The 27,719-nt window shown below is 43.6% G+C and overlaps 2 protein-coding genes across 2 annotated transcripts in view; one reads left to right on the top strand and one right to left on the bottom strand.

The window, feature by feature from the left end:
* The window catches only part of CEP55 (centrosomal protein 55), a 42,528-nt gene extending 37,718 nt beyond the window's left edge, over positions 1-4,810 (bottom strand). The window contains 1 exon segment of the mRNA XM_061556496.1: positions 4,721-4,810. The gene's annotated coding sequence lies outside the window, so the exon portion shown is untranslated.
* The window catches only part of LOC133345586 (myoferlin-like), an 84,579-nt gene that overhangs the window by 16,260 nt on the left and 40,600 nt on the right, over positions 1-27,719 (top strand). The window contains 12 exon segments of the mRNA XM_061556495.1: positions 7,879-8,048; positions 9,171-9,299; positions 9,802-9,864; positions 10,395-10,445; positions 11,084-11,114; positions 12,684-12,799; positions 15,011-15,137; positions 16,397-16,500; positions 16,929-16,997; positions 17,931-17,974; positions 19,040-19,122; positions 24,302-24,417. Of these exon segments, the coding sequence (XP_061412479.1) occupies positions 7,879-8,048; positions 9,171-9,299; positions 9,802-9,864; positions 10,395-10,445; positions 11,084-11,114; positions 12,684-12,799; positions 15,011-15,137; positions 16,397-16,500; positions 16,929-16,997; positions 17,931-17,974; positions 19,040-19,122; positions 24,302-24,417 (1,103 nt within the window).

Genomic DNA, 27,719 nt, shown 5'->3' on the forward strand with positions numbered 1-27,719 from the left:
CCTTCTACGTGACTTTACCGAAAGAACCAAGAAGATGAATCCCTGCAGTCACGAAAGCTTTAAATCGAAAATTGCCCCTATTCTCTTTGACATTCCTTAAAGACACCAGTGGAACCATTAACCGCATGAGAACATCAACAGGCCGATGCGCACCTCAAGATGATAAGCCAGCGTGATTGTGGCCATGAAATCCAAACGACGGTCCATTTCATAAACCACTCTAGTTGCCCCCCCCCCTCGACGGAGGATTAGCAAAACTACACAAACTCTCTCCTGAAGCCCTATCGTGGCTAGCATACCTTGGCACAATGGTAGTTGGCTCGTAAACACACCTCCATCCTAAGCAGGAACAGGGAGGCGTTCACACATTTTACGTATCTGAAAACTGACGGTGAGTAATAATTGTTAAATTATGTAACCGACCCCTACCATTTTTCGATTTAAAGCTTTTGTGACTGCAGGGATTCATATTCTTGTTTCTTTCGGTAAAGTTACGTAGAATACGACCTCTACCATGAGTTGATTTAAAAAAATAATTGATTCATGAAAGGCGTTCTTGTCAAAATTTTTACCGTCTTGTTGATATTATTTCTTGTTCTTATCTGTCTCGTACAGTTTTGTTCACTCCCGTTCAACTGTATTTAACAGTGTCGCTGCACATAACGTTCTTACAATCATTGTATGTAGTTGATATTCACACAAACGAATGTATGCATGTATGGTGAGGTGAAGAATGTATTTGCATTGATGCATTTATCACTACATATCGAGTGAAAGCATAACATTTTCTCAGTTACTTGTTGAACACACAATCGCCCAGAGCTTTAATCCGTTGTATAACCGTACAAGTTGGTTCATGCGTAACGATGAAAGAGATGGTTATCTTCGGGTCTTTATTTATATATATTTTATGTGCATATATTTGTGCGTTTGGAGAGAATGGGCGTGTAGCTATAGGCTCAGACACGTTGACATTCTCCCAAGCAGACATTCCAAACCACGCCCGTCTCGTCAAGGATCATTTGCGGAGTTCCACAAATTAGAAAACCTCAGTCAAATCCTAAAAATCCTCATACACGAATACATACCGGGTGTCGTTTTAAAGGTACATGATTATGTAAAAAAAATTAGACTGTATAGCTTATTCAAGAAACAAGTCGATGGTGTTACGTACAGCCCTTTCATCAATCAGCTGGCTGGATGTGGGCCCCCTCTATACTGTGAAGGTTCTGGGTTTTTTTTACCATACTTCACCACCATGGTTATAAGTGCGGGGTCAGTGCTGCCAGCTACCCAGTAAACATGGAACGCTGGGCCAACGTTGGTCCATCAGTTCCAACCACGTTCCAACGTCGGCTCAACGTAGTATGCTCACTGGGAAACGATGTTACCGTACCGCCTGTTTTTTTAAATGTGATGGTCACCCAACCAAGCCGCTATCCCGGCACCAACCTGCTTGTGGCTTCATTAGTTTTGATGAGATCGAGCACATGCAAAAGGTGATCTTGGTCGCAAGACGACGGTTCGACTCGCGAAACGAATTGCCGAGTCTCGAGTCCGTCCGGCGCACGTGGAATGTCAGGTCTTTTTATTCTCACTCCCACGCCTTGAAAGTGTCAAAAATGTCCATCTGAACAGTTGGGCGAGGCCAAGCCTGTAGCGTGACATTGTTTATAGGGGCAGCATATGCAAACTGACTCAGCCGGGGGCACGGCACACACTCTCTCTCTCTCTCATCGTTAAACAAACTTTAAACAAACTTTAAACGTTGGAAGAGGTGTGGGGGGCAGAGGTCGCAACCGGGTACCCGATACCCGTACCCTACCCGATACCCGGCTACCCGTACCCGGCCGGGTACGGGTACCCGTTTGCGACCCTGGTGCGGCCGGGTATGGGTACGGGTAGACCGTGAGTCACTAGTGAGTAACTGTTTGCCACTCATTTCTCAACGTCTTGTCTCTTCTCACAATTCAAGTTCCATGGATCAACCCACCCGCGCTTGCAACATGGCTTCATCCCAGAGGTCGCAATCGGGTACCCGATACCCGTACCCTACCCGTACCCGGCCGGGTATGTGCATATATTTGTACCCGGCCGGGTACGGGTAGAGTACGGGTACGGCCGAGTACGGGTAAGGAATCAAAACGCGTTTGCGACCTCTGGTGGGGGGCCGAACCTTCAGCAGGAGTTGGGGGAGTTAAGGCCTCTCCAGCCACCGCTACCATATGGGGCTTGGGCACTGCCACCCACCCCCAGCAAGCAAACGTGCAAATACATCGCATCAAAAGAAACGTGGGCGCAACTTTGTGTTTCGTTCCCGTGTTGTAGATGAGACGACACGGAAGAAGGCATTGCCGAAATTGAAACGTTCGTCTTAATTCCATATCGGTTAACCCCCGCAGTGTAAACAAATGAACATTGCACTTGTGTAAACATTTCACACTCGTCGGTTTTTTCGGTAAAGTCACGTAGGTAAAAATAAATGATAAAAGATAAATAATCCAAATAATAGAAAAAAAATATTTTCTATTATTTTATTAATAAAGAAAGTAATTTTCTATTATTTTATTTCTATTATTTATTCTATTATTTTTATTACGTATCTTTTATTATTAATTTTTTCCTACGTGACTTTACCGAAAAAACCTACGAGTATGAATCCTTGCAGTCACGAAAGCTTCAAATCTAGAATAAACATTTCACGTTTGACTGTGCATTGGCACAAGTGCTGTATTGTAATCGCAATTCTCTGTTGTTAAACCCGTGTTGGCGATGGCTGCTAATATAGAAATAGCCCTTCGCGAAGTAAACTGCTTTGGAAATTGCTCGAAATCAGGGTAAAACATGTGCAGAAAACGAATGCAGTACATTACACTGGTCAACACACTTTTTCTGGCATAAGGTATTCCAACGGTTTTAAGGTAATTTTGGGGTGCTGATTCCAAATCTGGTTTTGTCTATCACATCAGGTTTTTGAGATATCAAATATTGCATTTTCAATAAAAACTGCAGAAGAAAAATATTAAATAAATGTGTATATCTACATAAAATTATATTATAAACACCACTATCCTAAAAATACAGCACCATATTTTAACACTAAAGCAGTCACTGACTCGCAACAACTTGCAATCATAAGTGACAGAGTTAATTTCAGGGTAAAATCAATGAAAATGGGGTATGCCGATAGCATAAAAAGTGAGATGTGATAGAGCAAATCTGAGATCAGATTTGGAATCGTCACCCTGACATAAGTCTAAAACAGCTGCAAAAGTCCAGGCCAGAAAAAAATGTTTTTGTTGTTGTTGACCAGTGTTATCCATTCAGTCCTAGAAAACTCTGAACGGTGGTTGGGGTGACGTTGGTTCAAACGGTTCCAAGCAAACATGCCAGCAAACATTGGCCCAACTCTGGCATGTTTACAAGGCTGTATCGTCATTTAAATCTCGATGTTTGTTTAGTGTAAGCCCTAAATCTCGAGCGCACGACTCTTGTGAGATGCGTTTATATTTGATGTCCCGATTGCAAGTTGCGTGCCTGTGCGTTGACACTCAACACTGAGAACAACATCGTAAGTTGTTGTTGGTTTTTTTAGAACAATAAAAAAAAATTGATGCAGGAACCACAAAATTACATCAACTGTTAAAGGCGGCATCACGCGGGTGAAGGTTTGTCACTCAAGAGCAGTAAGCGCATCTTCTTAAGCCGAGCAGATGCTACACGTGTATGGTGAGAATTATATCATTTGCTGTTCATAGAAAAAACACGTGTCACTCTTTCTGTTAATCGGAACGTCCACGGTGATTTTGGTTTCTCTTTAGGACACGTGCATTGTGGAGAAATGTCTGTCATCGTGGTCGGTCTGTGTCCTTGACGGCTTCATGCGCGTTAAGTGGGATTAGGGCCACGGGTGGCAAGGAAGATGTTAAAACTTGAAGATGTTAAAACTTGAAGATGTTAAAACTTGAAGATGTTAACCACCTCGCCAGGTGTACAGGAGGTCGTGGGTTCCATCCCCACACTCTCACAGCTGTCTCCGTCTTTCTCTCTCTTCATCGGTGGTCGCGTGGATTTTTGTTTTCTACCACATTTTCTAGTATTTGTTTGGCCTCTGCTGCTATAAAACGTTGAGCCGTGACATTCGTGATTTGCCAGGTCGCTTCTGAAAACGAGTTGCTTATACTCTAAGGTTTTTTCGGTAAAGTCACGTCGGAAAAAATTAAAAGAAAGAAATAAAACACTAATAAAAATATAGAAAAATAATAATAAATCACGACGTTATTTTTATTATGTATTTTAATTTTTACCGACGCGACTTTACCGAAAAAAACTAAGAGTATGAACCCTTGCAGTCACGAAAGCTTCAAATCTAGAAAGAGTTACTTAGCCCGGCGGCGAATAGCGGGGCCCTGCCCTTAGTACAATAATACAACTTAGTTTAGCTTAATTCTAGATAGAATAGCCGTCATCCAGCAGTGGGTAGATCATGGCCCGTGATGATGATGATGCCGACGGCTGAGTGTCATAGCAGACGCACTTAATCGGATTTCATTGTCGCAACTCGCTATTGTTTGCAAACATTTAAATCGTCGTTATACAGCCGTTTAAAACGACGAACGTCTGAATATTCTCGTCATCGCAATCGTGTTCAGGCACAGACTGTTTAGTGTTAAAGTCAATAAGGAATGTAAAGTAATACGCGTCTAAGTGTCCAACTTACCCAGGTGACGCTGATATTTCACACGCATGTAACTTGCACCGCCCGTCCTCGTCACGATTCAGCGATTCTGCAATCGATTCCCTATCGATTCGGCTTTTCCGGTTTTTAAAATGTTCAATATTTTTGATTAATTTTATTCTCCCAGTAACCTCGATGTAACATACAACACGCGCGTTGTTTTTCTTTCTTTCTACATCGTTCAAATTACTGCGAGTTACGTTCGATTCCGCGCATACTTAATCGGTAAATAAGTGGAATCGGGTTCAATAATCGATCCGAACTTTTAACGATTAGCGCCGCAAAACTTTTAAAGGTGATTAAATGTTGAACAACCTTAGAGCTATTGGCCTTTAACACAAGTATGAAGCATTCACTAAGATAGTGAACAGAATTACACTTTTTAAGGCCATCCAATGATATGAGAAGGCACGATTTCCCAAAGTTGTTGCTACTATCAACCACGTTTTAGAATGTTTCTTCACCTGAGGACGGCTGCTTGCGTTGTGGCCGAAACGTCGTGAGAATTATTTTATTGTGTTTTATTTTTATTATTTTATTACTTCCTCTTCTACGTCACTTTACCGAAAGAACCAAGAAGACGTTTTAGAATTTTCAGCTTTTATTTTTTTTTAAATGTCAGTGTTACGTATATGGTAGCAAGAAGCTATCCATGTCATAGCAGGTAGTGTGTATGTGTATATATTCACTAGTTACAACCGATTTAAAGCTTTCGTGACTGCATGGATTAATCTTCTTGGTTCTTTCGGTAAAGTCACGTAGAATGGAAATAATAAAATAAACATAAAATAATTCTCACGACGTTTCTGCCACAACGCAAGCAGCCGTCCTCAGGTGAAGAACAGGTCTGTCGAGAAGACAGACCTGTTCTTCACCTGATAATTTTTATTATGTTTTATTTTATTATTTCCATTCTACGTGACTTTACCGAAATAACCAAGAAGATGGTTACAACCGTTCATTAAGCGCATTGGAATGCTGCTTTAAGTGAAAGGAAAACACTCCTGCATCGCCCACCCTTGAGGGACGTTAGGGCTGGCTATGGAACATTTCCTCGTCTTTCTCGTTGGTTCTTTCGGTAAAGTCACGTAGCAATAAGAAAAGAAATAATAGAATACGACGTTTCGATTGCAACACAAGCAACCGTCATCAGGTGTGAATTCAAGCTCGGACAGAGACAGAGAGAGTCACAAACACACAGAGACAAACACAGAGACACACACAGAGTAACAACGCCTCTGTGACGAGGTATTTAGATGTAGAAATTGGGAGGGATTTGGGCAAATAAATAAGCAAGTCAATGAGAGCGAGAGGCGGAGAGAAATTGGAAGTTTGAGAAAACAAACCTAGTAAACTTGTGGAGCGTATTCTTTAATGGATAAGTCAGAGTGCTTGTTGCTACACTTAGGGGAGTGTGGCAAGGTTCTTCATGTGCTATTTTTTGCTGGGCGGGTTGCAAAATGTGGCTTAGAAAAAAGGAAAGTTGATGGTTGCGCTCGAATGATGTTAACGACGACAAAAATGCACTCTCTCGCGTCAATAACACTGCCCGTTATAGATTTTTGTTTCTTTTAAGGCAGTTGTTGGTGACAAATGAGTTTTGTTGTTGTTGATGTTGACTGTGCTTGTGCACCACTTCCAATGCAGCACCACCAGTGTTTACATTGTGTCCATTGTATTGAAACAAAGCATTTGGATTCTAGATTTTAAGCTTTCGTGACTGCAAGGATTCATTCTCTTAGTTCTTTCGGTAAAGTCACGTAGGTAAAAAATGAAATTAAAATTAATAAAAACAATAAAATCACGACGTTTCAGAGGCAACACACGGAAGCTTGTGTTGCCTCCGAAACGTCGTGATTTTTTAAAATTTAATTTTAATTTCATTTTTTACCTACGTGACTTTACCGAAAGAACTAAGAGTATGAAAGCATTTGGACATTGGCGATTTGTCATTCATTTACTGGAAAAATGTTTGTCGTTAATATGGAAACTAAGGAGGAAATGTAGAATAAATAACATTTTGTTCAAAGTAATGTCCTTGGCCTCGAATCGTCTAGAAACCATTTTAAATGGACGGTACTAGATGTAGATGTTGGGCGACAGAAGGCATTAGCTTCTCTTGGTAGTAAAATGGAAGTATGAAACTGGTTTTTAAAGGGCGTGTGTGTACATTGTCCTTACAACCGCATTCACGACTTGTGCCCGAGAGGACTTGCTCTATCAAACCCTTCCACACAAAACAATGGTGATGTGTGTGTGTGTGAAGTCTGAAGGTTCATCTTTTTTTCTTGTGAAGATGCATTTGCAAGTTTCTCTTCGCTATCAAATTCAGTTTTCCAAAATCACTCTATCCTGTTATATTTCTATTTTCTAATTTCATAATTTTGATCCCGATCTGTCCTCTGAAAATTGGTTAGCAACACACTAAGGTGCGTGCTGCTTACAATCAGCAGGAATGCACGACTCCCATAATGCCTTAAATTCATGTCATGTGACCACCACATCGCCGCATCTACTTTGCTCCCATCCTTGTCTTAGCCATGCAAGGTCGTGTCACGTAATATGGATGCAAGGCATGACGGAAGTTGTGCCTTCCAATTGTTTGTGAGCAGCGCACCCTTGGGTGGTGTTAATTTAATCTTTGTTTCCAGCCCAGATGCATTTTCCTGTTGTGATGTTTTTTTGCAGGAATTTTTGGATTTGACCGCCAATAATTTCCATAAGATCACAAATGTTATGCTTTTCCAATTGTGTCCAGTCAAACATTATTTCCTACCATTTATTCGACGTGCATTATTTTTTCTTATCTGCATCATACCTGGTGTTTGCAGTGTTATGGATTGGACAAATGGGCTACGTATGTAATTGAGGTTTCGGAAGCGAGGGTTATATGTATGTATGCAAGGCTTAATTTCATGGTTCTGTCCAGGTCGGCAACCTTTCGAAAATATACCTGGCACCCCAAATCCAGTGTTAGCACGGTTGGTTACGTACGGTGTGAAATAAGATCATCATACATACTGTATACATCCCGCAATTGCTGTGGATAAAAGCATGTGCCTACTCAAACAACCAGCGACCGCGAAAATATTCGGTGGGAAATTAATCCCTGGCTGTTGGGTGTCTGGCATGCGGGATAGACGAGGGAGACGGAGAGGAGGAAGATGGGGACGATGGGGACGCGGACAGCGGCATCGTGCAGGGAGGCGGTGACATTGGGGATGGCGGAGTGGCCGGGAAACCGCCCAGGGGCAACATCCGCAAGAAGAAGTCGAAGCGAGTGCTGTCCAACAAGGCGCAGGACTTTCAGGCAATGCCAGCAATTAATGACTGGGTTTTCCCAGTTTACATGTGTTTTTTTTTTATAAGTGACTGACCCGATTTCCAAATCGTTTGGGAAATGAATTGGAGGAAGCAAAAAATCATTCTGAGTCATTCCAAAACACTAATGCTATTTGTAAATCGGTTTACATTTTTTTTTATTTTGTCAAATTTATCGATTTATGATGCATTGAGAGTTTTTAATTGAAATAAGACACCGGTGATGGATTGCACCCAATTTCAGTTTTTTTTTTAATCTGCAGGCTATGATGAAATCAATGCTTTAATAATAACAAAGCAGATGCCAGTAGGTAGTCGTAATATGAAAATAATCCTCAAATCCTTTGGCAATCCACTGTTGGATGTAGACCTGCCAATACCACGTCGGTCATGGGGATTGTAGCGTACTGAAACATGCCGATGACTCTCTACTGACGCGAGTCCTGGCTGGGGGATCACGCTCTGGTTCCTGGGTTCAAACCACAAAACACCCCATCGCCCCCACCCCCAGCACGGGCATGCCTTCATCTGGCAGGGAATTTCCAGAGGGCTGTAATTTATTTAATATTACAAACACCCATGTAAGTTAAACAGAGAGGAACATCGCTGATTATAATTATAAAGAAGCCGTAAAAAAGCTATTATTGTCATAGTAATAGAGTCCTTACACTGGTTCTTTCAGTAAAGTAACATTTCCGAAAGAACAAAAGATTATGGATTCCTGCAGTCACGAAAGCTTCAAATCAAGATTAATAGAGTCCTTGTTATGAAAATGTGGGAATCTCCACCACTGGCTCAAAGCTCCGACCCCATTCCTAACTTGAGCTTGACTGTATTTTGCCAATTCAGACGGAATTACAAAACGATATATGTTGCGCCAGCGTGAGCGACTTGCAGCACGCCGAACATCTGGCATGCTTCTGTGAGTCGAGGGTCGCCATGATAATCCTCTTTGTCAGCCTCGATCACTCAGCCGCTGGACAAAATATTCCCCGCCGCCCCCAACGTCAAGCTGGGCACACAATTGCTCACGGTCCCATTGTGTTTTATTTTTTAATCAGAGTCTGGAGTAGCGATTGTCGTTAAAGAGCGAGGGCTGTGCCGTGTGCAGGTGCGTGTGCGCATCATCGAGGGGAGACAGCTGGCCGGCAATAACATCAAGCCCGTGGTGAGGGTGTCTGTCGCCGGGCAGAACAAGCGGACGCGCATCAAGAAAGGGAACAACCCTTATTTCGATGAGGTGACCTCTTCTTTTTAAAAGAGTGATTTTGTTTGTTTTTGTTTAGCGTACTGGGAGACCGCGTACTGGGAGACCGCAGTGTGAAAATAAATGTGGAAAAAATAATAATAATAATATTGATGTCCTTTATCCAGGAATGCCTCACCGAGTCTCAAGGCTTTTTCAAAAAGTGCCATGCACTTATGTTTTTTTGGTAAATTCCATTCATTACTGTTTGGGTTCATATGGGGGGAAACCTACACGTACGAGGGATAACGCTCAAAACTCCCCCACACCGTTTGAATCGCTCCATTGCTGTACCGTCAACATCTTGGCTACCTCACAGCTCAAGCCTTTCAACACCTGCTATTTTTCCCAGGCAGTCTCCAAATCTAATTGGTAACCAAGCTCGGCACTTGACATGTCTTAAATTTTGTGAATGTATGACATTTGTGCAAGTGATAATTGTAAATTGATTTTGACGTGTGGTAATTAATTATGTGTTTTTCACTTTTCCCAACAGACCTTTTTCTTAAACTTTCACGAATCCCCAAGAGAGCTGTTTGACGAAGTTATTAACATTCGGGTAAGATTGCCGGACAAGAGAGTCCATTGTGGTCCTATCGCAGGTTGTCAGAAAAATCACACTAGTGGCAATATATACAGCCGGTTTGGCATTATTTAAGGGCGACGCTTTAAACCGTGGGTGGAGAACGTACAGCTCGCAACTTCATACCACAGGGCCTGCAGTTCCTTTTCATACGACCCACAGCCAGTGGAGGCCTGCCTCTTCTAAATAGCCCACAAGGGATAATTATCCCTGACTGCAAGCATCTTGGCTGCATTAATCGGGTACTAAAAGATACGATTTTCGCTCAGGCTGCAACCGTGTTTATAATTCTGGGCCGTTCGGTCACTTCTGACACTGCATGGGCCTCTTTCAGTGGCAGACGTGACCTTAGTTGTGTGTTAATTTGTGGCTACCCAAAGGTATGCAAGCCGTATCTGGCCATCGGTAATAACAAGGTTCCCCACCCTGGCATTAAACCCACACACGTCGGAGTCTTGACAGTGGACACTGTGCTGTGGTTGTGTGTGTGTGACTACTCTCACCAGGCATTCAATGCCACAACCATCAGGGCGGACTCTGAAATTGGAGGCTTCAAGGTAATGCGTCACAGAACACTCACGCACACTCAGCATGGCTAAACCAACATGACCAAGCGAATAGGTGCTCATCTTACCGCTTCCTTGTATAAACACGAGCTTGGTCTGTCTTTGTGGTATAGGTTTAGTTTCATCGTCCTTGATCGATCGACCTTGTATCATTTCTCGGAGAGTAGCTTGTCCATCAGTTAAACATTTCAAATACAATGTCTTTTACTCAATGGAACCTTTAGATGTTTTGAAAATCTGAAATCCACATGTCCGGATGCGAATTAATGTAGTCATTTTATTTGCCTCACCCTTTTATTAGTTATTTTCCTTTTTTTACGTCTTGTTTTTATATCAAAGGTTCACACTTTTCACAACACTTACATTTCTCGACACGTGTAATAAAATGTATATATAGTGTTTATATATTTTTTTAATTTATGCTATTGAGGATAAAGTGCTTAAAGTCCAAAGGTTCATTGTTGTTCTAGATTTGAAGCTTTCGTGACTGCAAGGATTCATATTCTTAGTTTTTTCGGTAAAGTCACGTAGGTAAAAAAAAAAGTGATTTTTATTCATTTTAATTTAATTTTTTTACCTACGTGACTTTACCGAAAAAACTAAGAGTATGTTCACTGTTGTATTTGCAGATTGACATTGGCACAGTCTACGATGAACAAAGTAAGAACTTGAACAGAGATTTATATATATATGTATATTTGTGAACCCAAAACGCCTCGGAACACGTTGCGCTTTAGGCCCCTCTGTTTATTGCATCACCCTTTCATTAGTTCCAGCCTTGTACTTAAAACGAACTCGCCTCTTACAAACAAGGCCCTATAAACAATCTGAAGAATGTTCCTCCTAAGTATTTTTTATCGTACAATAATGCCATTAAACACAAGGACTTTTGAAAAAAAAGAGAGATATACAATGTCATTAATTTTACACATACCAGTGGCAGGGATTCGTCCAATCAACAAGAAGTAAATTGTGTGAAGCGTGTGGTCAACAGATTTCCCTTAGTTTCACTGAAGTCTCTTCCTCGGCTAATGCACCCAATTTTCATGTATCGGTGTCATTTGACTGCATTCAGATTGGATTGTTTATGATCAAGTAGAATTTTTAGTCAACTTGTGTTGTTAAATATAGAATCATATTTTCAAGAAAAAGTAATTGACAAGAATTTAAACAAAAACACAACTGAAAAGCAAAGGAAACTACTGGGACGATTCCATGGAATAGATTGTGTTCATACGGATTGTTAAATGTTGGTAATTTTCTTTGTAATTCTTGCGCCGGTTATTTGCGCCCGTGGTAAGTGTTTACAGGTGTGGAACAACTTTACCCTACACCCTCCCCTGCTGTTGTTCACTCTAATTTAAAAATCCGTCTCTGAAGGAATGTTAAGCGCAGGAGTCTCGGAACGGGGTCGGACATGACTTGTCATGCCTGTCGAACCTTGCTTTACCGCATGCTCTGGTGGAGTACAGTGAGAGCCGGAGCTACGAAGAGGAGAGAGTTGTCCACACCCACTCTGAGTCTGGCTTAAACTTGTCTGTGCAGGAAAGCCTAACTTTGCCAAGTCTGGGGCTACACCCAAACCTCTCAGATACGACACATACAGCACAGGGTTATTGTTCGTATTGGCGTTGTTTTTGACAATGTGGATACTATGATAAATGATATCCCTTCCCCCAACACATTGGTAATTGGTGGTGGCAGTGGTTGGTGTGTTGCGCATTGCTCTGTGACAATTCATATCATTAATGGGGACATTCTCCTAATATGCAGTTAATGTAAAGGCTTTCTTGTTGAGGCCCTGGTGGATGTGGATAAGCCCTCAATACGTCGGTGTTGGTAGCCAATATAATGATGATCCGCATTTATCTTTTTGGTTTGGCCACGTGGTAGTTTTATGCCAAAATTGGTGTCATTAACCCTCCACCACCCGACAACATTGTCATTTTTGCAAAGATCTTATTTACGCATGCCAATGTGTATTGATCAAATCCTGACCAATAGAAAGCTGCTCCACCGGTGGCTTTAAAGCAGTGGTTGGGCAACCTGCGGCCCGGGGTGGTGTGTGGTGTTGTGATTAGTACATAATCACAATTTCAAGATTGTGGTCCACTGAGCTGAAGGAGGGTCGCTCATGTGGCACCACTAACTCGTTTAGGTTGCCCATCACTGTTTTATTTTTTTTAAAGGCTTTTCTCGACTGAACCCTTGGCCTTTCTGTGTGTTCAGACCACGCGTTCCTGCGTAAGTGGCTGCTCCTGTCCGACCCCGAGGACTTGGCGGCTGGGGCACGTGGCTACCTCAAAGTCAGCCTCTTTGTGCTGGCCACTGGGGACGAGACCCCGGTAAGTGTTTCTGTGCAGCGCCACGCTGGGGGCTGCCATCGCCACCGTGGGTGTCGTGGAAGCTTGCCCACCCCCCCCCCCCCACCAAAAAAGTGTGTTTAAAAACTATATAAGCTCTGCATGCATCCAATGTACAATGTAGGAGCATTTAAGACGGTAATTTGTGAAATTAGTATTATTATTCTCACGAGTTAAAGCTTTCGTGACTGCAGGAATTCATATTTGTTGGATCTTTCGGTAAAGTCACGTACATAGGTTCAAAGTAAATAACAAAAAACTACGACGTTTCGATCACAACACAAGCGGTCGCCATCTGTTTATAAAGGTTTAAAATGGGCATTTTTTTAAATAATTTTTTTCTCTACCTCCAACAAGGTGACTTAACTGCCAATTATACTGATGACGCATTTGTAAAATGCACAGCAGTGCAAGGACATGAGGCTCCCTCACCTGTGTTGCATAATTGTAATGAAATTGGTTATAATTTTACGGTGGGACTATTCAAATGTGTGACGAAGATGGGGGGCAGACCACTAGGAACCATTCCCTAGCAGACAGATTATGACTGCTGTAGATTATTATTATTCACGAGTAACAAAAATCTAAAGTTAGTACAATTCTTAAAATAAGAAAGAATTCTACAGGTCTCATTTAAATGTATAACAATTCACACAAAATGAAAAATCCACAAGGAAACGGTCACGAAAGTATTTGGAATTTTCAACCGGATATTTCAGATGGTCTGTAACACTTTTTAAATGTGGCTTGTAGATATAATTTCCCCATGTCAATGGAAAGATTCTCTTAATCCTAAGAATTTGTCTACGACAAGAAATTTGTGCAAAATTTGGCCAGTTGAGTTTTGTGCTCGTATGCAAAGTTTCCATTGACACACTTGTCGTGGTGCACGTGTGTTTGTACGAAGAACGGTGGCACGGTGGTTAGCTCACTGCACTGTGAACCTGGTTACTGGAGTTTGATTCCCGGCCACAGCAGCCATTTAGTGGCGAGCCCTCGTTGGACCTCGTCTAGGTAAACTCTAACAAATTTATATCCATTGTGGTGTGTAAACAGTCGTCACTGGGGAGGCAGTTGGCCAGGCGTGGAAATGGCTAACATCCCTCCCACGTGGGCCGTGATGGCTTTCATAGGTGCTTGCCAACAGCCTGTGCCTTGCCAGACTTTTTAAGGCTGGATCTTGTGTTGTGTGTGTGTGTGTAAATTCCAACAATATTTAGAGAAGCCCTCTTTGGCTTAACACGGAGGGTTTGACCAGTGCGTGGCTGATCCTGTTTGAAGAAAACTTTAGCCCATGCCCTGTTTTATTTTTCAAACACCATTATTGACGTTTGCTATGCTGCACTGAGTGGCGGAGACCCATTGGCTGCACTCAACGTCACATGCATTGGCGCGTGTGACAAAGGGAGAATTTCTCTGCGTGTTAGTTTCTGGGGAGGTTGTTTATCTCTGAGTTTTTTTTTGTGTTTCACAAAGTGCACATGGGCATTGTTCCTTCCTCTCTGTGTCAGAATTGAAACTGCAATGATTTTTTCACATGGAAACCCAAGATGTCATAATTTATTTCTTTAAAAGCCTTAAAAATATCTCTCTTACCAAGAGGAGTAATTTTCACAGATTGTTTTTACGAATAATTGGATCCTTTGATAGCCGCCCACCAACGTAGACAAGAATAAGAGTATTTCAATGAAATGTATTAATTGTATTTGGTGTATATTTCAGGCTTGGCCAAGAACGTATGTTATCACAGCCCTGCAATTTTTTTTGCAATCAAATAAATGCAGACACAAATAAACAAATGGCTGTTGAGAAAAGCCTCGATAATCTGATTCTTGATCCATTTCCTCTCATGATCGTCTCCCGACATTCTCAATCCACTGTTGGATGAAGTCCTCCCAAAGCTGCTGCCATATGCCGTGATTCTGCTACGTAAAAATCCACTAAGCGCCTGCACACCAGTGGCTGCCACTGTCATCATTCTTGAACATCAGTCATCATCCCTTCTAGAAATTTGTCCTGCCCAAGCCCACTAACTTTTCTTGAGTTTGAATTGTCAGTTACCGGCATGTATTCACGAATCCCATCCGCTTATCTTCCGGTCTCTCAACATAAATCCAAGCATGCATCTCTCAATACTTCTTTACTCCCCCCTCCCCCCTACCTTCAGCTTTTATTATTATTTTCCACTACCAGGTGGAAAAGAAAGTGAAGACTGAGGATGAGGAGGACATTGAAAATAATCTCCTCCGGCCGGCCGGGGTGAACCTGCGAGGGGCCGTGTTCTCTCTGCGCGTCTACCGAGCGGAGGACGTGCCACAAAGTGAGCGGGCGGGCGGGCGGGCGGGCGAGCGGGCGGGCGTTTTACTCGCATGATTCCATCCCAGATGCAAATGAAGTGTCACATCGTGTACGTGCTATACAGGCTGCTGCTTCCCCATGCAAATGCATTATCACATGCAATAGGAGGCAGGCATTACTAGCATTTTGTGCTTGTGTTTTGACGACATCTGCAATGAACACCATTCTTATGCGACTTACACAGCAAAAATGAATCCAATATTTTATCTAATTTTAAGGTGTAATTTTGTAGCCACGTTACGTACTAAATTATTAAACAGGTATTTTAAGGAGGTGGCCAGGTGACTCAGAAGTAAGTGCGCTGAGAAACCTGGGTTTCAATCCAGGCAGCAGACTGTAATTAAGAAAATATTTTCAAATGTAGTGAGTTGATGGTCTCACGCTCCTCACCAATGACTGCACCAAAAAAGTAATTGGTTCTATATTTAACTTGGCTAACTTCTATCCCCTGCGAATAAAACAAGAACACGTCCTTTAATTCTAGATTTGAAGTTTTCGTGACTGCAAGGGTCCATACTCTTTGGTTTTTTCGGTAAAGTCACGTAGGTAAAAAATAAAATAAAAGTAAATTAAAATCACGACGTTTCGGAGGCAACACAAAAGCTTCTGTCTTCAGGTGGCACCATCACAGCAAAACACTTGATACAGTAATTTTGCTGTGACGGTGCCACCTGAAGACGGAAGCTTGTGTTGCCTCCGAAACGTCGTGATTTAATTTACTTTTATTTTTTACCTACGTGACTTTACCGAAAAAACCAAAGAGTAAGAACACGTCCGTTTGACTGCCGTGTGGCAAACATCACCCTCGGTGGCAGAGCGTATGAGAGAGTGCTGCTTCCTACTGTGTGGGCAAAGAGGGCACTGGAAAGGGGACCGCGTGTGACGGCGCCTTCTGTGGTCCGCCCTGTTACACGAGGAGGCTTGCCGCTCTGTGTGAGATGCAGATGGATTCTTCGTCTTGTGACGAAGCACAATTGGGAGAAGAGGTCAACAAAATTCTCTCTGCTCCTGACCATTGGTTCATTAAAAAATAATGGGTTGCTCTGGCCATCAGCCTGGCTCTTCTATTACAGCTACCGTTCATTGTGATAACGGACAGTTTATTATGATAACGGAAAATACCTTTATTGTTTGATAACAGCAAACGGTTCTGCTTAGTTTGGGGCCGATTTGTTTTCCCAACTCTAACCTCCCCCTCCGCTTTGCCTGTCACCCTGGCAGTGGACGACGCCATCCTGCAGGGAGTCAAGGAGGTCTTCGGCATGGAGGGCAACAAGAAGAATCTGGTCGACCCCTTCCTGGAGGTCACATTCGCTGGAAAAAAGGTAACCGTTGATTACTCGTGAAACGCCCGCCGCTAATTTTTCTAAATGCCTTCCTTGAGCGTCATAATCGAGGGGATGTTTATGCATCACAAGATCCATTAAGAGCACATTGTGGCAGTGGGAAGCGTCTCATTTTCACCTGCTGCCACCCCCAGTCTGGGACTGCCTTCCTCCCAGCCATCTGCGCTGTCGACTCCCTTGCTCCCCTCTTCTAGTTTAGGCGTCAAGACATTCCGTTGTTTCCCCCCCCCTCCCTCCGGCTATGACTAACCGCCTGCACTCTACAAGACCAATTTGCCCACTGTTTTGAGACAGTTGGCTTGCGATGCTGTGTAAATCCAAACTTTTTTTTTACCGTCGTGCATATGATGAGATGTTCACCGGCTTTATGCCGCATTTTTCATTCTGCCCATCTCCCAAAATAACAGGAATGCACGCGGATCATCCAGAAGAATGCAAACCCCGAGTGGAATGAGGCTTTGAATCTGCCCGTCAGGGTGAGATTGAACTTTATTGTACAATATGTTCTGTTTTATTCTGAAGCCCGCTTCGCTTAAGATAAAATCTCACAGCTTTGAGTAAGGGGAGCCTCGTAAAATAGTGTCGTCTTGAAATACCTATTTGTGTATTTATTAAACAACAGCAATTTTGAAAATGAGCATCAAAGTATTATTTTGGTACAAGGTAATGTGCGTACTGTTTTAAAAGGATAACATGTATAATGGACAGACAAAAATGTCCGATTTGAATACATAATGAATGGATAGGAAGTCAATTTAGCAAACTAAATAAAAATGTTTTCATCAGCTTATGGCCTTCCAAACAAATGTATTCCTGCAGCATTTATTTAAGCTGGAAAATAATTCCGGGTCTTTTTTTAACCTTCAGTATCTCATCAGCAGTCGGTTCAATTCAAAACAACTTCTGCTACGTTCCCGATGTTATAGCAAAGATAATGCCACAAACTGCAGGATACATTCAGCACAGGAATAGAAAACTAGAAAACCGATTGACATTATTATACAGGAATTGTTTAGCCAGGAAAACGTGGGGTGCCCAGACTCTGTTTTACAAGAAGATCCTGCCTTGGGATGTTTGACCACTTCCTTTATTGAGTGTCTGGCTTTGTGTGGGAGGAAACATGTGTGTGTACCTGGAGAATCCACTACAAATGAGGGGATATAATGAAAGAATAATGTGTAATATTTTCATTTTCCATGATCCTAGCATTACAGCACGCAAAGAGTTTAAATATTATTTCTTTTTAAAGGTTTCGTTTTTATTGTCTGTCATTAAATTTACAAATACCGTACTTGTAACAAATGAATGCAAATCTTTAGCTTAGAGTTTAGACTTGTTGGGCTTGGATGTTTGCACGCAAAAAAAATCAAGTAATGTCAAAATTTATAATAGTGATTCTTTATCTGCAGTTTCCTTCCATGTGTGAAAGAATGAAGTTAACTCTACTTGACTGGCAAGTTCTAACTTTTCACATGCATATTAATTGCCTTGTAAATTGTAACAACTGGTTAAACGCTTCACTTTTTGTTTTATATTGCACCGGTAATGATGCGGTGTAGTTTATTTTATGTTATCATTGTTTCTTTATAATTGTTGGGTGTTAAAATTATAATACACACATTTAGTTTCTGGTTGATTTACACCTTCCACTCTTTTATACAGCATCTTGAGATTCTGTAGAATTTATACTCTTTAAGTCCTCAATGTTGTATAATTTTGTCTTTTTTACACGCTTTTATTTAACTCACTCCGTCTGTTGTTGTATCCTCAAATCTTGCAACTAAATTTCAACCGTTTTCCCAATGTCGTATCGACTGTAAACTTCGTATAGGTATGTCATACTGATGACAATACTATATTCTATCATTTAAACATAAAACATTTTTTTTAAACAATCTTTTTTACGGGTCTAATTGTCGACGCTCAACTCACGTTGGCTGTAAATCACCACGGGTCCCTTACGTCACGGCAAGCTTCGGGGAGCCACACCCAGGGGCGGGGGATGTGGAAGGAGGGGAGGGGCTGTGGGGGAAGGGGGCAGGGGGAGGGGCAGCTCGGACGGTACATTTAATTAAAGCGTGTTTTAAAAAAAAGTATTTTTAAATACTTTATTTTAAAATACTTTATTTAACACGAGGTCAGGGAATCTAAGCCCCGTGACCACATGAGGCCCATCACTGATAACAGCCCCGCAAATTATACTTTATCGATCCCACTCATTGTGTACGAGGCGGTGGTGATAATTTGAACTGCGCAACGCTGTTTCTACTTTCAACGCACCCGTTCACCGCTGTCACTGCACGCCTCTCTCTTCCGCTCGGTGGACACGCACACCTTGCGGTCTATTTTGCGTGATAATCAGACGATGCCAGAGGTGCACGGTTAATGTGTGGGCCGGCAAAAGGTACTCGAAAGCCATATTTGGTCTTCCAGTAAGGAAAAGTTCCTCGTCCCATCCCGGTTTTAGATGTAAATTACCGGGATTGTTTTACGTATATAAAATGTATTTTTTTAATAGGGATCGTTTGAGTCACAACGACACCATCGGAACCGCTTTCCTCTCCATGTCCAAGATCTCTTTCGCAGGCGGCACTTTGGAAGGTACAGATTTACAGCGCCAATTCCTCTTATCGTTCACTCACTGGAGAATTTAAATGCATGCATGTTTTTAATTCGTGTTATTTCCAGCTGTGGGTGTATACTGGGTCATGGCATTTGAGTACAAGTTCACTCGGTTTCCAATAATCAGGAGAAGAAATGGCTGCTTAATCGGACTAAGCAAAGTTGATTAAGGAAACGTTCAGCGGCATAGTAACTTAACATTTCCACAATATGTAAGCTCGTGATCACTTGGCTTATGATGCACTGTGATGATCAGAATCGTATTAACGTATTAATCTTAGCATAGCATCTAAATTATAACTGCAATTCGATGGCCTCCGTCACGTAACTTAGTTCAACGTTAAACATATTCACTTCATCCTCAATGCGTTTTGTTTAGAAGAAAAAAAATTGAAGCATGATAAACATCTATTTATCAGGTACTTTTTTTTGTTTGCAATGATGCGTACGTCTGATCTATCCCATCAATTGTTTCTAAACTTTCAGATAAACTCCAGCTGTTTTTGACTAAAAATGAATGAATTGGAAACCCGGTAATTTGCTGGACTCGTTCAGAAACGAGAGTATTTCTGCACCCGTTAAATTAATTCTTCCTCAGTTTCTGTAAAGATGTCCAGGTTTTTCGCTCTCGTGGAATAATTGCATGCCTCTACACGACCCCGTGCGCTCGCTGTGAAACATTTGCATAAGAGTAAAATGAATGTACGGTCAGTAACATTTATTTTATCTCCATTTGTGTGTACATTTCTTGTGCAACCCAGATGACGCTTCCATTTCCCAGGGGGCTTCCTGCTGTAGTGGTAATTGTTGGCGATGTATTTGGAGCAACGGTGGTGAAATCACCCCCCTCCCAACTCTTATTAAAATGGTGCATTCCTCACTTTGTGTGTGGCTATAGGAGACTGAATTGTAACAGTGGAATTCACCATTTATGATAAAGGGGTTGGGGGAGGGTGGGTGATCCTCCGCTGCTCGTTCGATACATCACCGACAGCTTTGCTGTGTGGCTTTGCCTATCTTAATCGTTTGTGCATGAAGCAAACTATTAATTTACTCAACAAAGCAAGCTGGGCAACGCTGGCCTTTCGTGTAACGAGCGAGGATGTTTCAATGACTGCAAAGACATTGGATTAATTGCGTCCGTTCGCAGTCATTTGGTCTATTCACTGCCGGATTCGGGCCTCCTCCCCATGCCACCCGTGCCGTGGTGGTTACTTGACCGCACTTGACACCGCTTAATACGACCGGTTGGCGAAACTGGGGGAGCGTTCGGCGTGGGCGCACATCCCGTGCAAAACAGTGAGATTTGCTCCACTGCCTTCTTGCTGCCCACCACGATTTCGCCATCAGTCGGTTCTGCAATTTTCCCATCATAACAGGACGAACAAGTAGGCATAGAACCAACTTTGGGGAGGGAAGTGCGTGCGAGTGGTGGGAAACTGGGTGTACAGGTGTCTGGATTGCCGGTAATTTTTTTACAAATTATGTTGGTAATGCTGCTGAAGTGGCAGTGGTGCACAGCCACAAATAACAAACAAAAAATCAACGCATTTGTCAATAACACTGGCCTTAAAGGGACAAATATATAACGATGAAAAAGGGCCACTGACTGCAGTGTTGCCTTTCGCATAATTTTTCCTTTCAAGTCGGTGTTATTTGCGAACGTGAAATTTTTCGGAATGGTTATGGATCATTGGATTTGGCAATAATCTGTACACAAAGCTAATCTACCCTTCACCACTCTCTCATCCCCTTGGTGGGTCATTGTGCCTACTGAAGTTCATCGTGGACTGATGGCAGCAATGTTCTCGCTGTAGCCGAAAGCAGCATCACGCTTGTTATACGCGAGGCTCAGGCGTTCGTGTTCCCCAGCCAGCTGACATCTATGCAGACACTTCATCTGTCCCATTCTGAGCAATGTGCAATTGCACAAGCGCATTTATCTGCAGGGAATGAATCTCCAAAGTGGCAATACTACATGGAGAGCATGTGCACAGTATATAATGTATATAAAGTTTGAAAATTAAACGCTAATGTGCATTTTGTCAATCGATATGCGGCCTCAACATTTAATTGACTTTATAATTATTTATCGAATACCATGATGTACTCATTATGGGTTTTAAAACATTCGTTAAGTAATTTTACTAACGTGTTTCCATTTCTACAAACTCAATGACCACTTCCTTGTAGGTCATTGCAGTTTGAATTTTTTCAATATACAGCAGATGCTTACAGAAGACCTTGACATCATCATCATTGGCCAACGTGCTGCGATGACAGCGATTTAAACTGTGCAATCGATCACAAATTAATCTCCTCGTTTAGCAGATCCTCCGTGAATCGAGGGCTTGGAATTGAACCGGAGAAGTGTCGCTGAAGTTACACTTTGTTGCATATACACACGTGTGTATCCCTGTGTGATGTCACAATGCATAGCATGCTTTTAACTTATCGTCTTATGATTATATTTGCAAGCAGAATAGTGCCGATTCCTACAGCATCTTAGAGCCACGCTTTCAAACTCGAGACTCGTTTGCCATCGCGTTGCGTTGTAACTATCAGTGGATGTTTTCCCAATGACACCGAACACGGTAATCAGTATTTGTTAAATACAACTCGGTGCATTGCTACTTTTATTTCAATAAGAGGACACCGATCCGTCCTGTTTTGAAATTAGTTGATGAATATGTATGCAGCAGATACATCTATGAAACAATTTCATATATTGCGTGTAAGAATCTAGATCTTCAGTTCGCCTCCTGTGTCGCTTGCAATGGACTCATCTGACTCTCTGCCATTCGCCAGAGGCACTGCCGGTCAATGCGTGTTCTCATCTTATCACTAAAATAGCCCCTCTAGTGGAATTGTTGTGACCCTGAATGGCGGATGGTTCATTCAGTCGGCATTGGTTGACAACAATTTTTTTTATTTTTTGGGAAGTCAACTGTGGTTGTCTTTTAAACTGCCCCCCACCCCCCCAACCATAGTAATGTGGAATTTCCACTTGCTGGCTCAGGGCTCGTAAGCAGATGAGTGCTGCTGGAAGCTCATGAGAGCAAAAATACATACCACCTTTCTAATCCCGTGTGTGCATTTGATATTAACGTGTGTGTGCATGTGTGTTCACGTAATCAACACTGACCGTCTGTGTTTAGCCGACAGTATGGTCAACTCTCGATTATTTGGGTTGTGGATTAACCACGCTGGTGCAAAAAAAAATTGAATCTGTTTTCTCATCCATGAAGAGTTTACGAATTAGCCGCTCCTCACTAATGGTGGGTCACTAATCCAATTTATTTAAAGAAATATGCAATACAAACTGAATATTTTACATAGCCTAGTGTTAAATTAATATTTAAATTACGTTTTTAATTCCTGTTTTAGTTTTATCCAGGCTGGGCCCCCACACATCACCAATGGCTGAGAGTTGACTGTACAGGCATCTTTATAGACGTAGTTCGTTTAATACAGGGGCTTTCAAATGTCTAACACGGTCATTATTTTATCCTTTCCATCGGTTTAAGCAGTGATGAAACGTGCTCTAATTACCATCCTTGACTTCACTTTTCTAAATGCTGTAAAGCCCCTGGATTAATGGACTAACCGGATTGAAATATTTGTGTAAATGTTTGAATGCTCTTGGTTGACAATGAAGCCTGCGTTAAAGGTCACATTCCGCATCGCCGCCCCCTCCACTATGTTTTTAGCGTCTTCAGCAAAGAAATGAGCTGCGTGTGGAAGGGAACAAGCTCACAACGTTCAGAATCTCCAGCACTGACATGAGCTGATAACTAATTTCGCGCAGGCTATTTGCCGTACTGCCTCCTACAGGCAGCTCGAAGTGAGTCTTGTTCAAGTGCGGTTTCTTTCAGCCTAGACGCGAGCTCTCTCTCTCGCTGTGTAAGAGGCAATCCCGCGGAGCACTCCGGCGTGACGCTGTGAGGAGGGTGGGAGGGTGAGCACGATTGGATTTAGCTTGAAGGCCTTTTGCTCTTTTACAGGGGCCACTCATTTCCTGCGCGCTGCCCCCCCCCCCCCACTTCTCATTTTGCGTGCACATTGTTGGTACGCATTCGGGTAATTACGAGGAGGAGGAAGGGGAGTAAGGAGAAGACTGGGGTAGGGGCGCGGGAATTTGTGGGTGAGAGTTGATTTGTTTTACTTTTACAACGTTGATCAACGGCGACGTGCAAAAGCGATCTGCAGTGGCAAGTCTCTACTACGTGGAGTTTGTCTGCAAAGTTGAGACTTTAGTTGAAGTGAATGGCACATTTGTGGTTGAATATGCATTTGATTCCAGTATGTATTTTTCTTTGCTCTTTGGTAAAGGAATATATCAGAAAGAAAGGGTTTTATTCGCCATGAACGTTCGCACAGACAAGGAATTTACTTTGGCCGGAAGGTGCATACATTCAACATTTAGGAATCTTAAATAAGTGGTTTACAAGTCTAACTATACTAAAGGTACAAGTCTAACTAATACTAAGGAGCTAAAGTACGTAAAAATTTAATAAAATAAAATCTAAAATAATCAATAGCTATAATATACATACGGTGAAGGGGATGTGCCTTTACCTGTTACAATATAAATCTACGTAATGCATTCGTGTATTAAGCACTCGCCTTTGGCAATCCGCAATTATGCCTTGTATCGTTACCATACAGTGCACGAGGTTGCGTTTCACAACTCAATTTGGCATTCCGAAACGCGTGTGCAATCAAGGACATGCTGGGCTGGGCTCGGCACAGGCACACACGCCCTCCCACAGGAATGCTCTCCGAGTCCCATGTGAGTGGGTGCAGTAGCAGCAGCAGCTTCCGTCTCCGTACCAAGCCGGGCAGGCCCAACAAACCATGCCCTCCCCCCCCCCCTCCGTGTGACCAAACGTATTGCACCGTGGCCAATTTTCACACAGGTTTCGTTGTGCCACAGCAGTTCTAAAAGCGGTGGGCTGTTGCTGATGTTTTTTACATTTCAAATTGATTGCAGTCACTGCTGATAATGATGACGACGGTGATGATGATGATGATGACGATGATTCTGAGGTTTGACGAATTGCCGCGATGCTGGTGAAACCGCGCGCGGTGTTCGAACGCTCCCACGTCGACGCTTGACCGCTGTGCCCCGGTCGCCTGTCGTTCTTTTTGCCCCCAGTGGACGACACCACTGGGTTCTTGCCCACGTTCGGTCCGTGCTACGTCAACTTGTACGGCAGCCTCCGCGAGTTCAGCAGCTTCCCCGACAAATACGAAGACCTCAACCTCGGCAAGGTAACTTCATCGTCGATGCGCAGCCGCTCGCTCGCTCGCTTGTCGACTGCAGCCACGACAGATCCAACTGCCGGACGAAGGCGCGTACATCACCAAGCCCATCGCCACATCTCGCGGTCCTAACGGTGTAACGGTCCACCGAGCACATGAACCAATTTCGTCGCTACATCTCCCTGGTGGTTGAGCCCCTAGGGTGTTTTCCCTTCCCCTAGCCGCCGGCGATGAGAAATGTTGTGTGGAGTTAGGCCTCGAAGGCGGATATCGAGACCTATTCAGAAAATAGTTCCGGAGCATTTTTTTCGGTGCCGTTCTCTCGCCACCAGATGATGCACCGCTTACTGTTCCGTTAAAAAAAAGGGGGGGGGGGACATCTCCCTCTGGCTGTTGTTGGCCTTGCCTCTTCCAGCTGGGGGAGGGTTCTTGGATGTGGTGTTTGGCATGTGCACGCTGCTGAAGAAAGGCACGCACGCACACACACACGCCATGCCATTGGCAGCAGAAAGCCAAACACGTGATTGGGTCTTGTTTCCAGGATAATACGTTGAATATGAATGTGCACGTGTGCGAGCTATGGTGAGCGGTGGGTGCAGTGGTTGGCACACTGCGCTTTCTTATCTTTATATACATTTATAGAGTGCCATCGCTCAAGGCGCTTTACATAGTTTTTACAAGTGATTACAAAAAGAGTGAATTGGAATGGCAAGGGGGCATGCAAGGGCCGAAGAATGAGTGACTAAGAGAGGGCACATGGAGTCACATAGAGGCAGAAGGAGTGGAGCGAGGGAGGAGGAAGAGGGAAGGAATGGGCAATGGAGAAGTGAGGCTTTAAGAGAGGAACGAAAGGAAGTCGAGGAGAGAGACAATGCTAAATGTACAGGGGAAGTTGTTTCCAGTTGAAGGGTGCAAGGAGGGAGAAAGGAAACGGTGTTCCTAGTTAGAATCCTGTTCATGGCTAACTTGAATGGTGAATATTTGAACTGTTAATGGATTTCCTCCCACCATCTGGGTGAATCCACCTTAAATGAGTAACTGGTACAACGTCAGTTTAACACGTAGGCTTTCGCGACCAATATCATCCATAATAGAGGTTTTTTGGTTAGATCGCGTAAATAAAAGCCCCAAGCCGCTTTCCTGGCACAACATGTAACCATCAGAAATGGGGGGAGTCAAAATCAGCCAGGCGTGGTGTTTGCCGCACCACACCCTCATGCGCTGTGCGGTCATCAATAGGTGCTTGCTTAACAGCATTTGCCCCAACAGATTGTGTAGGCTTTGTGTGGAGCTATCTTTGTCCTTTTGTGTTAGTGTGATTTTAAAATGTGAGTTTCATTTCCAAAGAGCGCCGGTATTTATAAGGCACTCTCACCGACGACGCTAATAAATAAACCCAACCGCACTCGCCTCCGCCCCCGCCCCCCGTACGCAATGTGCAAATGCCAAATTTTGCACACGTACTAAACCATGTGTGGATCCTGGGTTGCTGCCTGGGCAAATGGGCCCTGGGTTGGTGGTTATCTCATCAGGCAGCACGGTGTCCCTGTGCAAGTGGGGTGTGGGGCAGGAAAGCGGCTTGGGGCCTTTTTTTTTGTACCCTCAGCTGCTGCCCCCCTCCCGGACGCATGGCACCCCTTTTAGTTGATAACAAATTGAACCTAGCAACCACTGCTTGTGCACCCCCCCCCCCCCCCCTTATCGTCAGCCATCCGTGCTGTCAATGCCTTGTCCCAAATGTCAAGTCCAGGCTCTGACCACCTTCCCTTTTTCCCATCTGCCTTGGACTGATTGCCCGCCGTCCCACGCACCCCCCCCCCCCCCCATAAGATCCACGAGGACGGCTGTGTTGGGGAAGCCGGCAGTGGTTGTCCTGTGGATAGTCGCGTGCCCGCCACAGGAATGTGGAATTTCCGCCACTGGCTCGGGGCTTGTGAACGGGAGATGAGCGATCGCCGCCTCGGCGCTCACTTGAGCAGGAAATTGCTGACATTTGGCGATCAAATAAATGCTGACGCTTCCCGCGTATGGTTTATCGCGATGTGGCGAAGTGGTTGGCGGTGCAGCAAAATCCTTTCCGTGCTTCTGTGCTCTCGCGTCCACGCTGGCCGCTTGTGACCAACCCGCATCCATGGGCGTGGTGAAGTGTGGTTATATATCCCCCACGATCCAGTGTAGTGGATTTCAAAAGGGCTGTATATGCACACAATTAAAAATCGTGTTGCGTAATCGTATTAGGTTGGACGAGCCGTGGCGTCTGTAGCTCGCGTTGCCGCTGCAGCACTGCTCGCTAGAGACTACGCAGCTGTCTTCAGTAAAACAAAGTCTTTGTAATTATGGCGTTGAGAAGAGAGGTGTATATCAGGAGCTGGGTGGCTCAGGAGGTTATTCTCATGTCAGAGTCGGTTGTTTGAAGGTGCGGTAGGGGGGTTGCGGCTCTGGGATGGTTCAGGTGTCACTCGCCACTGATCTTAGCCGTGTCTGGGGATGAAAATTGAGCCACTGCATCCAATTTTGTACACAAATAAAGTCTAATTTATGGTGTCCGATGGAACACCTAATGATGCATTGGCAACCAAAGGGGGGACAGCGGCTGAGAAGTATATCCAACGCGGAGATGGAGCGATGGAGCTGGCTCTTGCGCAGCTATTAGACTGAATTCACGCATCGCAGGGACGTGAGGGATGTCATCGCCTTGCAAAGTCCGTCGTTCAGTCGTGTTTAGATCGTGGCAGAAGATCATTGTAACTATTTCCTGTTTGTTTACTCCTACTTCCATACAAAACTAGCCTGCAATGCTGATCTGTGGTACTCCAGAGAGGCTGAATGAGACGGCCTCTTGACAAAACTCCGCTGTTTGTGTCCCATCACGATTCTGTTCCTTCTCGCCGCTGGCCTCCTGACATAGGAACAAGCTGCCACTATGTGCCAAATTATCGGCCTCGCACTCTATTTTTCCTTCTTCCTTTTAAAACACTAATTTATTTTCCCTCGCTTACCCAAACTCTTTCCCCCCCCCCCTCCCTTTTCCCCCATCACTAACTTCATCTCTCTTTCCAACTCCCCTGCCCATTGACCAAACTCACTCGTTAACATCAACCACGCTCGCTCGTTATCATCAACCACGCTCGTTATCATCAACCACGCTCGTTATCATCAACCACGCTCGCTCGTTACCATCAACCACGCTCGTTACCATCAACCACGCTCGTTATCATCAACCACGCTCGTTATCATCAACCACGCTCGCTCGTTAACATCAACCACGCTCGCTCGTTACCATCAAACACAGGCTGTGCTTTCATTGTATT

This window comes from Lethenteron reissneri, chromosome 22 (genome assembly GCF_015708825.2).
Source record: "Lethenteron reissneri isolate LAM-NWPU_2019-01 chromosome 22, ASM1570882v1, whole genome shotgun sequence".
Taxonomy (NCBI): domain Eukaryota; kingdom Metazoa; phylum Chordata; class Hyperoartia; order Petromyzontiformes; family Petromyzontidae; genus Lethenteron; species Lethenteron reissneri.